General features: G+C 34.3%; 1 protein-coding gene across 3 annotated transcripts in view; it reads left to right on the plus strand.

Annotated features, from left to right (window-relative positions):
- gtdc1 (glycosyltransferase-like domain containing 1) overlaps window positions 1-13,073 on the plus strand; it is an 83,457-nt gene extending 70,384 nt beyond the window's left edge. For all 3 annotated transcript variants that reach the window (XM_066687510.1, XM_066687509.1, XM_066687511.1), the window contains 3 exons: window positions 4,040-4,110; window positions 4,631-4,722; window positions 11,838-13,073. In XM_066687510.1, coding sequence (XP_066543607.1) covers window positions 4,040-4,110; window positions 4,631-4,722; window positions 11,838-11,921 — 247 coding nt within the window. In that variant the 3' untranslated portion in view covers window positions 11,922-13,073. The remainder of the gene's footprint in view (window positions 1-4,039; window positions 4,111-4,630; window positions 4,723-11,837) is intronic.
- The last annotated feature ends 993 nt before the right edge of the window (window positions 13,074-14,066 follow it).

Below are 14,066 nucleotides of genomic sequence, written 5' to 3' on the forward strand. Positions count from 1 at the left end.
ACTTTGCACATCCATCTATGTGCTTTTGCCACATCAAAGTAGAGTGCTGCGAAATCAGTTGATTAAATTAAAATTGTTGATGAGAAACATGATGAGAAGTAAAACGGTTATAGAACTTAATGAAATTAGAAGAAAAGAAAAATAACGAATTGAACTGAAGAGTGGACATATTCTATTTTACCATGGAACAAAGAAATGTTCGCACAAGTGGTGTTGGACTCGTTATACACAGGAGACTGAAGAATATCATTATCAACTTTGACAGCACTTCTGACAGAGCAGCAAGAATAATTATGCAGCTAACAAAGAGATATCACCTTCAGATTGTCCAAGCCTATGCACCCACTCTGATGAGGCATAGAAGATGTGTACTAAGAAATAAGACAACTACAGTCTACTTCCCACCTTTACAAAGTATTTACAAAGATATTAGCACATCGCCTTTAAGACATCGCCTTGGACTTTGCCCAACCAACACAGCAACTGGGATTCAGAAGTGGATATAACACTATGGATCATATACAAGTTGTACAAGAAGTATTTGGAAAGATGCAGAGAATATGAGCTTCCTCGTTGTCTAGACTACGAGAAAGCATTTGATTCAATATATACAAACTCAGTCACCAGGGCTCTAAGAAATCAAAACATTCAGTAAACCTATATAATGCTTATTAAATATATCTACAACAATACGATCAAGATCGGCAAAGGAGTACATCAAGGAGACACTCTAAAACTCTTCACAGCAACTCTTGAAGAAGTGTTCACGACTGTGGACTGCGAAGGAAATGGAATCAAGTTTAACACAAACCTATTTGAACAACCAACGATTTGCCAATAACATCATCATATTTCCAACAGCAGAAGCCCAGCATCTTCAATTTCAAGAACTTTCACATACTAACAAAAAACTGGACTTAAAATGCACCTGAGTAAAACCCAAGTAATATTTAACAGATCAGCTGATACTTTGAAGAAGTCAAATGTTATGTCTACCTTGGACCATAAATCAGCACAGATGGAGATATTAAAAAGTGGTAGAGTGGATATGGGATGGAGTGCATTTGAAAGAAACAACACACTGTTGAAAGAAAATCTACCCATTTGTCTGAAGATGCATACTTCCAGTGCTCACTTATGGCTGTGAAACCTGGTCACTTATTGCAAAAATGATACAGAAACTCTGAATGACACAAAGAAGCATGTAAAGATGTCTGTCTGGAATAACAAGAAGAGATGGAAAGAGAAATGCATGGATCAGAGAACAAACCAAAATATGTGACCTCACTGAAACTGTGAAAATGTTAAAATGGCAATGGGCTGGATACATTGCAGAAATAACAGATTAAAGATGGACAAAGGAAGATGAAATCAAACTTTGCAGGCGTGACGTGGAAAAGAGAAGCTGTAGAGTGAAGCAAGTGGAAAATGGAAACATTTTGGGGATGTTGGTGTCATGGTGATGATATGTAGATTTAGTGTCAAGTTTAAATATTTGGTATAAATAAATGGCACTGTCAAAAATCTTACTGTAAAGCAACCAGTTGATTTATTGGTTTCCTTGAAGATACAGACATCCTCTTTTGAATGCCTGTTTTCACCCTTGATGTAAGTTATTGTAATGGTTATGACACTGTGCCACTCTGCCCACGCTCAAAAAAGTCCAAATAACTTTGAAGATATTCTGAGAGATCTTTCTTTGTGTTAATATACAGTAGCAGATTTGGTTTGGTTGAATCTTGAATTACCTGTGTATTGCATTCTTTCCTCTTTATTTTATTGCTGTACTTGCTTCCATGACATGCAACAACTGGAATGAGCTTCAGTTGAGCAATACAAAAATCAAAAAAAATCTGAGGGGCTGTAGGGGGAATTTCAAAATATGATCTTACACCACCCAGTCTGTCTTTTCACCTATTTGCATTTGCTACTGGCAATAGTATTCTCAAAAAATAAAATACAATAAAAATAAAACTGTTTCAAAATGCCTGATTGAATCGGTGCTGCCTTGCATGAAAAAAGGAAACTGGGCTTAATATATATATATTAACTAATATCCCTTCTGAAGTAATACGATGTGCCTTAGTCATGCTGGAAATATGGTATCCTTATGATTTTGGCAAAAGGACATTAATTTGAAAATATGCACAAGTGACATGTCACCTTTTAATACAACCACCATTAGTTTAGAAACTTGCTACAGTGGCCACCCACTTTGCAAAGCACTGCTTGCATTGGAAGAGGTTTTGGTTGTGGTGTAGTGGAAGGGGAGGGTAAAAAAAAAAAAAGCAATAATGAAATAAGTTAAAACATGCTGGCAGTGCTCTGATGTCACCAGCCTGCCTTGGGCACATTTCAAGCAGTGAAAATCATTGTAGTGAAGAGCTTAGCAGATTTTTATATCTGCCTCCCAAACTTTCCTTTATCTTCTCTCCTTTCTTTTGTTAACAACAAAAACATAATAATCTAGGAGATACTTTGTCAAGATCTGCAAAACATGTATATTTGCATGTGATGAAATGTATCATTTCATAGAAGTCTTTAACATGTCATGTTAATAATAACATAACACATGCGTTACAATAAGCAATTTTAATCCCATCTGCTATGTATGACAACATTAGCATATCCACTTAATTAAAAACACCCTTAAAGCAGCAGTATTTTAATCACTTCATTTTATTTACTCTCCTTTATTATCACTTATAATTGTAACTTTCCATTTTTTTAAATAATGAGATGTTTTTCCACTCTTCGAACATCTCACACAAAAAGGTGCTGTCGATAATTAGTAGTCCACTCCTATTACTAGACATGGGTGTCACAATTGTGTCTTGTCCTCATTATAGTAAAATTCAACCTATCTGATTCATTATTGCTGAATAATGTGAGTGGAACCCCTTCCAGGCCCTCAAGAAAAAGTAATTCAGCCAAACAAAATTATCAGCTAATTATATTTAGAATCAAAAGCCCAATAACTATTTGCTCACAAATTATGGGACTTGAATTGAAAAGACCTTAATATTAAGCTTCTTAGATTTCATAGACAATTTATTAATTGGAATAGAGAGGTCATTGTACAGCCATTTTGACATCAGATCAATTAGAACCTATTTAGAATGTAATGGATTATTCTGGGATATTTTATTTGTGAGATTAATTGTTAGAAAATGTCAACATAAAAGCTTTTTTTCATGCCATAGAGAAACACAGCTCACATCTTTTAAGAAGATTCTGCTTTTTAATAGCATAATGCAGAACAGAACCGATATATAGATAAATGTGAAAGTGATAATAGGAGTGCCACTATTACATAAGGAAAACTGTATTAAACAATGCCTTTGTTTGTCTTTAAGTAGCACATAGTTATAATGATGTGAAACCAATCAAATATAGCGTAGTAGATTTACACATCTCACCAGTGCAGTTCCTATATTTTGATGTAAGAATGTTAATTTTTAATTTGTTTTATTTAGAATGTTCTAGTGTATCATACATTAATATCTGTTCAGTATTTTACATTTTACATACTTTTGCAATGAAAGACTGCTTATGCCTCAAAGTTCAGGAACTGAACATTGCACGAAGCAAATATTAACATTTGAAAGGGTTTGGGAGAAAATTTGATTCTCTATGTCACGCTGGGAATTCCAGTAATTTTACAACCCATTTCTAGAGGAAGACTTTTGCCATTTTAAACTTCATAACGGGAGTAAGATATGAGCATTTTTCTTTAAAACAGCTGTTAATGGAGAACAGATTTGTGCCTCTAAATCACTTCCCTCAGAGTAAACATTGAGTGCCTTATTGAACAAAGTACAAACTCAAACTTGCTTTCCTGCAAAATGGCTGAGAAACATGAATGTGAATCAGTAAGTAAACAAATATATATAAATTTTCACAAAAGATATCCACATACAGCTTTTGTAAGTTCATAGCAGGAATCCACTGTTAAACAATATAATTTTTATGATCATTACATATATACTGTACATTGATAAAGATTTGATTTTGAAGACCTTATTTATTATGTTTTCAGGTTAGAAGCTGTGCATTGTGGTTGTTATCCTTTGTGTCCAAAAGCTTTGGTGTATCCTGAAATATTTTCTGGTGAGTATGTTCCTATTTTTTAAGCAATAGATTTAAATTTATATTAATTTATTTGTACTAAATAGATACATCAGCATTATTTTTAATTTTGAATCTCAGTAATCTCAAAAAAGACAAAGGTATCCATATATATTTTATTGATTTTAGAAATACACTATAAACATATTTCAATCAGAGATTAGAAGAAATGAGTATGAATTTGTTTTTGTTTAAGTTGTGTTGTTTTCAGACTGAAGTTCTGATCAATAAATGTATGCATATAAAAGTGTTTTGTGTTTCATTTGGTACAAGACTGTTAATTTACCCAAAGGAAATGACTAGAGTTCATATAGTAACTGTGAAGAACTATTTTGCATTAAAAATCCTTTTGAGCTGAGGTAACTTCGAAAAATCGTGCTTTAATAATGTACAACATGAGACGGCACAGAGCAATATGCATTTTTAATTACTAAAGTGACTAATATCTAGGTTCTGCTTTGAGGTTTTTGTTTCATTAAAAATGTATCTGTTTTTCCTGCAGCTGAATATCTGTACTCTACACCTGAACAACTCTTTAAGAAGCTTCAGGATTTCTGCAGGAAACCAGACATTGTAAGGAGACATCATGTCAAGGTAGCTATTGCACAAACAAAACATGAATACTGATTTTTTTTTCCTGCCATAAATAGTTAATTATTTAATTTTTGAAAGCACAGAAATAAGTATGTCATGTTTTAGCCTGTTTTTCAAGTAAGGCAAACAATATCTAAGATTCACTGCACATTAAATTACATATTTAACACAAGATGATCGTGATCAAGGATTTCATACATGTCCCTCCTGTAGCTGAGCTAAAACGTAACAAGCTTGGGTACTAAAAAATGTATACTAAGAAGAGGCACAGATCCTGATATATATATATATATTTTTTTTTTTTTAATTATTATTTTTTTTTTAGAAAAATTACGGACTACTTGTGTTTCTGTTTTGTTTCTGTTTTGTTCATTGTGATTGCAATTAGCATATATCACAGTCAGTGGTATTTGTGTTTTTTAGAAAGGAAAACAAGTATTTTAAAATCATTTAGTATAATTTAAACCTGTAATAGGAATTCTTCCCAACAAAATATGTAGTTTTTTCAAATACATGAAGACATCAATGAAAATAAGAAGGCCAGGAGGAAGGACTGCGGTCAGCATCTTAATAAAGAATAATTAAACTGTGTTATTCATTTTTTGCTTATATTATAAAAGTTTGCAGATGTAGTATTTGCACAGAAGTTTGTGTTCAACCTGCGATATATATACACTGTCAACAGCATTCGCACATATTAAATATTCTACTGATTACCGCACAATAAATAATCAGTTCTGATTCTGCTTTTACTGTTTTAGGATTAGAAATTCAAGCACTAGCTGAGGGGAAGATTAATAATTCTCTGATCCCATTTACAATCACTAACTCTAACTTTAGAGACTTGTGTCCTAGTTATGAATTGATATCCAGGGGATACAGATCTAATGAATGAGAAGTATGAAAGCTTTGCTACAGCACATTTGCACCGTTAAGGTATTTAATTTTTGTAATGGCTACAGTCAATGTGTAAGTTAATGTACACATTCAGAGACATTATTTTACAGGGGTAACAGTCTGACTCTTGAACGATTCATTCAAAGTGTCTCGAGTCTATGCTTGATGGGGATTGAGGATACATTTTCAGAAGTATTAATGTTAAACCGATTATAGTATGTTAATGCTGTAAACAGTCAGACTTGTCAGGATGGAGGAAACAAAACTCAATTTAACACTCAATTTCAAGGCCGTTACCTTTCACTGTCTACTAATGAAGCAGTGGTTCAGGATGTGGATCACAATGGTTAAAATTGCTGACGGAACAGCTCTGGTCCAACATCATTACTGAGGGGCTGGTTTCAGTAAATACCAAGAGTTATAGGTTCAGACTTCAAAGTGAAATGCTGGCTGTGCCAAAACTCTTGTTACTGCAGTCTAATCTTAGACATTTTCACAAACTTTTAAAATGTTTGATTTTTCCTTTCATTAAAATTGAGAAGAAAGATCAACTTAAAGGAGGAGGGGAATAATACATGCTGTCTGGGGAAAATAATACAATTCAAATACTATACAGAGTGTAGTTTACACAAAATATAACTGCAGAATACCACAGTGTATTAATTAATATATTTAATGTAGTGATAATAATAATACATTTCCTACATATATGTTGCATTGTTTTACGAGGAAGTTATAGGGTACTCTAATATAATTTGAAGATGTTTATAAAGCAACCTATAACTCTTACAAAATGCATATGTAATACTGAAGAAAATCATGCAGGACAACCACAATCTGTAAATAGTACTTTCTAAATACAGTCAAGATTACATTTAGAAGACACCACAGTCTAAAATCCACCTGGAATTGAATACACATCAAATAAGTAAACACATTTTTTGTGTAAAGCTGTCCATTGCTTATTATTGGAGTCTCAGGATTACAATGTGTGATATGAGTGTTACTGTCCTTAACCTACCATTAATATTATTATTAATATTATATATATATATATATATATATATATATATATATATATATATATATATATACCATTAATATTATTGATGTTGGATATGTAACATGTAACTAAAATCCACATATTTTAAACAAGCTACCTTAACTTGTTAGTGAACTGGGTAGAGAAAAGAGGTTACTTCCTGCCTAATGAAACAGCTAAACCATCCAAGAGACTGAATAATTGATTACTTAGTTAGTACTAGATACAAGAAATGTAAAAAGAGGAAAATATACAGTATCAAATTTTCATCTGTCTTATGTATAATAACAGGGACATTCAGTCAGTCAGACGCAAGCCACAATTTAATGTTGTAAACTGAAGAGCTGGGGAAAAAAGTAATAATAACTCTGGGGAAAGTAAAACTAAAACTTTGTCAAAATGTAAATTGTTTGGGAGAAGCAAATCATAGGTAGAATTTGCAACACTTTAAGGCCCTGAGCAAGGTAATTAAATAGAATATTAAATAGGAATTAAAATATTATAGGGTTATAAGGCAAGAAACATTGTTTACTTATTAGATAACTCTGTACAAGTTACAAAGACACATATAACAAGTAACACATTAGTTAAAAGAAAGGAAGCAGGTTAAAAAACACGAAGAATGAAAAATGGTCTCTTTTCAAACAGCGAAGGCAGTGGCCTCTCTTACTGCAGTTACTGGCAGATAACTCCACAAAGCGATTCAGCTGAAAACCTAAGAGTAATTGGTAACTCTTTAAAACAATGGGCAGTTCGGCACCAATTCTTAATGAACTAATGTATGAATCCCACAGGAATATCATATGAAAGTCTCATGATCTTCCACTGATTTCTGATACTAACCCCAAACTTAGTCTGTAATCCTATCCCTGACCCTCACCACGTTATAAATGTGATTAACAACAAAACTCAGATGAAGTGCCTATGGGTTTAATGAGTTTTTCCTGTGCTTATGTACCCATTATTGGGAAGTGTGACTGAGTTATCATAGCCATAGGAGAATCTCAGTTGCTGAATAGATATATTGGGTCATCAGATCGAACATTTAATACAGAGTAATTGTATAAATGGTATGGTGGTTTAGGAGGAGGCTGTTGACTAATTCCCAAACCCTAATGGGTAGGTGGTATAGACAGAGTAATGTGTCTATGCCACATGGGGCCAGTTACAATTCTGCTGCTTTTTTCGAAACAGTTTTGAAACACCTTTTGTTGGAGTGCTGTAGGTTTCCCGTAAATAGAGATTTGCAGTAGCTTAATCTGAAGAAATACACCATGAATGAGCATCGCAGCATTAACATAAGAGAGAAAATGTTCTTGTGCAATATCTGGGAGGGGATGGAAGGAAGATCTGACGGGCACGTGTAAGACATGATCACTGGCCAAGTGAACACCTGGGTTTCTGTCTCCAGCGGCTGTCAGCAGCTGACAACGTGCAAAGTGAAGTGTAAAAGAGGCTTTTCTATCTTTGTTGTAGAAAGTTGTTGGTCTGTAAGTCTTTCAAGCATGTAGGGACTGTAGTGGTTACTGACAAACACACAGGAGCAAAAGAAGTCTTACAAATACACATGTAGCATATAGTATATCTGTGTATAGATCCATAGTGCTCCTGATGGATACACATCAACATTTTATTGTTCTATTTATTTATATATTGCCTGTATAAAGTCTACATCCCCTGTCAAAATTGTCACCTGTTTTTTCTCATTTATCTACACATCCTACACCACAACTTCCAGGTGAAAAATATATTCTACAAAATTTGAGAAAATGACTAAAAAAAACCTGGAATAGCTTGTTGGACAAGTGTCCGCCCCCTTGTAACAGCAATCCTAAATTAACTGATCACCTTCAAAATCACACACCAAGTTAAGTGGCCCCCACCTGTGTTAAATTGAAGTGATTCATGTGATTTCAGGATAAATTCAGCAGTTCCTGTAGGTTCCTCTGCTGGGTCGTGCATTTCAAAGCAAAGATCAACCATGAGCACCAAGGAGCTTTCAAAAGATCTCCGGGACAAATTTGTGAAAGGCACAGATCAGGGAAGGGTATAAAAAAAATATTTCAAAGGCCTTGAATATGCCTTGGAGCACGGTCAAGACCATTATTAAGAAGTAGAAGGTGAATGACACTGCCTAAATCAGGCCGTCCCTCCAAACTGGTTATAGCCTCTGACAGTTGGCAATTGGTCGTAATTGACTTCATAGTGTTTCCAGAGCTTTTGAAGTTTGCTTTTTTGAAGTATATTGTACGTTTGAGTGTGCTGATGAAGTTTAAATATTTGTATTATATAATGGAATAGGAACTCTTTTATTCCTTTTTTTTTGAGAACCACTAATCTTAGGTACTGTGTCTCATGTTTATATTCAAACTAATATGAATTTGAAAGTAGTCTTTCCCATATGATTTGGAATGAAATATCTAATATTTATCAATCTTGGAGGGTATGAAAAAGAGCCATCTAGGAACTCCAAGCACGTTTATAAAAAAATAACTTGTGAATGTACAAAAGTGTAAATGATACAGCACATTTTGGCCAAGTTCAATCATTCTGTCAAAAGATTTGATCAAATAATAATAAAATAAAACAACATACATTCGTCATACAAAGCATTTACTTTACAGTGTCTGGGATATACTATTGCTTTTTTACATAATGCATGATTAAGGCAAGTTTAATCATTGTTAAACAATTTACCATAGTACTTGACTATCTACTGGTCCAACTTAATTTCTGTTATTATGATGCCTGAAAGTATTAACACTTCAGATCACTTCAGGGTGTTTGAAGTGCAGTATAATACAATACTGGAAGTTAAACCATTTATTATAATTTAGGTCAAGACTCTTAAATTAATAATTATACATAGTTAAAAATGCTTTTAAAACCATGGTATTAATTCCTTGAATCACGTTGGTCACATTTGTGTTGCCTTTTTTTATAATACTTACAAAAGAAGGAGAAAAAGTTTCAGAGTACTCAATATTACACACTTATTGCATTCCTCTTTCTGAAGATAGGTGCGATGTATTTCATACCCAACTATTTTTTTCTGTTTTTGTTTTGCTATTTTTCTAATATTCTCCTATCAGTCTTATTATAATGAACTAATTCTCATGTCGTAGTTAGTGTGCATTATTTATGTCTTTGCTTCTAAACACATTTCAGTATCAGTAGAGTCTTTGTACTGCCGGTAATTTCTAAAAGGGCCCCATGATAGTAACTTTTTTCTCCCTTGTGATATAACAATCACAACAAGACATTTAATATATTCAATTGAGATATACATATATATTACAGAGAGAACCTGGTGTCTTCTCTTTGGGATTAACCTTTAAGGTGCCATAAAGGATTTCTCTCACACACGTGCAACTTTGTCCACCACTCACCTACCTTTTGTTTGTGAATGTTTCATCATCAATGTTATCAAACTCAACATGCTTATGCCACAGATGTCAGTAGGTGGCATTCATTGTAAACCATATAATAGAAACATACTGAATATTTCATCCATTGAGAGTTGATGCATAGCAGAGAGTTCTGACTTGATTCATAATGGGACAATTAATGAAGGTAAAGAATGTGTTTATGGCTGTTCTTGAACTTCGATTTAGGTGACAAGACCTTAATAATTCCCTTATGTTCTGCCACCACTTAAAATCCACTAATCCCAGCTCTCATTAATCGAGTCAAGTACGTGCCAGCAAACCTTGTAAGCATCCATCATTCATTTTGAAACTAGATGTAGAATATTTTACAAATAACATCTATGGGCAGTGCTGAATGTTTCATTTTCTCTGAAAGGTTTAAAGCCCACATTGTGGAAGGCAGCATTTCAAAGCCATATGTGTGTCTGTTATTTACGGTAACTATCAAAGTATTACTTTTTAACTTTTTGGTTATTCAGAGTATTTTCTGTATCAGAAAGAACTGGTTTGAAATATGAATATCACGCAACAACAGAAAAGGATTTCCGGCTGCATATTTTCACAAAGGGAAATGACTTTGGACAGAACAAAAGCTTAAAACGATCTTTCCACAGGTATTTCCTGAACAGTTTTTTTTTTTCCCCTTCATGTGTACTTTATTCTTTTCCCCTTTCCCCTTATATCCTGGTAACTAATTATGCTAAACTTTTGCACTTGTATTTTTACCAAATGAAAACATTTTTACTTCCTCATATATAGGTGAAGGCTTTGATCCCCCCACCCCTCAATTTATATAATGAAAACCAGGACACTTGATTTTTTCATGACCCGCCAACATTCCCCTTTTAATTACAGCCTTCCTTATCAAAGTATAAAAATACAAAAAGGTGACAGGTGGTAGTGTGCATATTCAAACCTACACACTAGAAATAAAAATAAACTATATTCTGTATTCTGGAAGAACCCGCAGTCCATGATAGAGCGTTCCATCAGACTTCTGTGCCTTGTGGATAGCCTGTCCAGAGTCACCAGATTTTCACAACGCATCTTATTTACCAGCTAAGAAGAAACATCACATCATCCACATTGTACATATAAAACCAACGTTTTGTTAAAAAACGTACTTATAATATTATGTTTGGTTTTTTTGGTTCAGGGCATGTCTTCAGAATATTTGGATGTGCCTTGATGGTAATAGTCAACATAATCCAGGCTGAGGATATTGCCCTCATCACCCAACAGGAGTCTGATAGAGTCACTGTCTACAGGCCTGTGAGATCCAGTGCTATGGCTATGGGCACAATTGGGCTTTCTGTCATATATATATATATATATATATATATATATATATATGTGTGTGTGTGTGTGTGAGAGAGATTATGTGTATCCAAATTCAGTTTGTGGTTCATGTGTATATTTTCAAGTAATATTCTTGTGACATGTAATATATTAAAATGTCTTTTAACTTTTACCAACCACAATTTAAAAAATCAATACATGGTATATTATGTTTTCTAAGTTATTATAATTTTAAATGTGTATTATTATTATTTGTAAACATTATACCAGCTAATAAACACTTTGTATTAGTTTATTAACAATAGAGATTGGTTTTACTAGAGAGATGAGCTGTAATGAAGGGACTATTCAGCACTTTAATCTGAGGATACGTTCCTTGAATCATTTATGGACTGGAACCGTGGTACAAATGTGTTGTGCTATTGAAAGTTTCCCAATTTCTTTTGTAGGTTGACACGGATCAATTTTCTTGGGCCGCTCTGTGTAGGAAATTCAGGTCTCTCCTTGCAGCAGAAGCCGGGGAAGATTTGTGACAGATGGGGCTAAGTCACAAACTTGCAGCCTAAGGCAGACTGTGTGGAACTTTCCAGAGTGTGCCCATATTTACCTGATCAGAGACGGAGAAGGAAGAAAATCTGCGGAGGAAGCCGAGCCTGGCTGCTTGTCATAGCTGACACAGAGCCATCTGCCACAAACCTGTGGCGGCTTCAGATCTCCATTCCCTGCCACCACCCCAGCCCAAATTAAATACAGATTCATAGAGACGTTATGATGGCTACACATGTCCCCAGCTTCACATGCAGAAGACTTTGTTAAAAAAAAAAAAAAAAGTATAACCACACTCATGTATCCCATATGTGGTGCCACATTGAATTTCCGGTCGAATCTGTTTTTATCCTTTGTACTGGATGACACGGTGCCGGAATTCTTTCTTTCTCCGACATGATGGCAGCCAAGCTACAGCTTCAAACGCTCGCACTTGGCTGCATTTCTACCTAGGTTGCCAGGTTATCATTGCGTCCTCAGAGGGCCACAGGGGCTGAAAGGAGGATAAGAGTGCTTCTGGACTAATTGGGCAGCCATCCATGAATTGTTTTTCAGGCGAGAGGGCCGCTTTAGCACTTGCCTTCTTTGCAAATTAATGACTCTGGCACAGGGGTTTTTAAGTGAAGGTATTAATAAGGGGTCTGGCAGGTATTCCCATGATTCACAGTGTTACATTTGCATTTAATTAATCTTAAAGAAAGCTGCAAGATAAACAGCTGTAATTCAGACTTGCTTTGGGAATATGCTACATGGTGCCACCTATCTGATGAAATCGAAGCCAATATGTTTGTTTTTATTTTTTCTTCATGCTGTTGAGCACACAATATCAAAAACACTATTACCCGAGCAATCAAGTAATGATTCATAATTTATTGCTATTAACTGTTTTTTGTTTCTTTAATCTTAACAAACAATTAATGAATTAGTCTACACATACTTTTTAAATTAAATAGTAGCATATAGTGATAAAAAACAAGCAAATTAATATAATAAAATGTATCATTACTTATGGCAGGAGACAAATGCAACACATTTTGGCTAAACCTGTTATTATCCCATGATTTTTGTGTACTGAAGAAAAAAATGCAATTTGTACAATCTTTCCAGCAGGTATTTAATTAAACATCTGTTTAAATTGCTATGAGATTACATAATTTATTCAATTAAAAAAAGACAAGCAAGCACACAAATGAACACACAAACAAAAGGCAGTAGTAATATTGATGCTGTGAATGTGTTACATTATCAGTTTATTTAAACATTTTTTTTTTGAGAATACAAATCATATTGTTTCACTATCATGAAGTTTTGTGCTCTAGATATTTAGCAGATTTTTTTATCAAAGTTTAATAAGGAAGTTTTAACAAAAATGTGCGAAAGCACAAACAAATAGTGTGTATGTGACATACTTTTTAAAATATATTTGTGCATTGTACTGTCTTTCCTGCAAGCTGATAGAAATCACAATAGTGCCTCATCCTATAGAAATAATCTGAGATTTGCTAGCCTTTAAAAAGCGAGACATCTTTAAAGTGGATGCACTTTAGCTGCCAGCAGATGCAGTCTGAACTGCTGAATTCCAAATCTAATTAAAGAACAAAGGTGTGTTGTTGCGGCTATCAAATCAGTGTCCAGTATCTCGGCTACACCTTTCAGCCCCTGCTTTGCGGATTAATTAACACATGCTCCTTCAGTAAGGCAAGTCGAGACCCTGCGTTCTCTGATACCTCACAGCTGTGTCACAGCACACAGATTTCAAAAAGGAAAGTCAGGCAGGCAGCATTATCGTTAGAGGCATAGCTTTCTTCTAAGCAGCTACTCTCCGTATAACGTGTCTCATTTTTGTCGCTTGCAGCTATGTTCTCTGGCTTTCAGATCCAGTTGGCTTTTTTTATACTCTGGAACGCTAATGGTATGACACCAGGCCAGGAAAATATAAGCAATAATAAAGCAAGTGAAAGAAAAAAAAAAAGGAATCTTGGCTAGATAAGACATAATGAATTGCTTCAGTTTAAGTAATTTTAAACTTTAAAAAAGAAATGTTTATATGTAATGATGTTTGTTAGGGGGGAGAATGTGCTTAACCATGGTATTAATAGACTTTGCCGAGGTTACGTGGGCCCCTGGGTACA

The sequence above is a fragment of the Amia ocellicauda genome, chromosome 16 (genome assembly GCF_036373705.1).
Source record: "Amia ocellicauda isolate fAmiCal2 chromosome 16, fAmiCal2.hap1, whole genome shotgun sequence".
Lineage (NCBI taxonomy): Eukaryota > Metazoa > Chordata > Actinopteri > Amiiformes > Amiidae > Amia > Amia ocellicauda.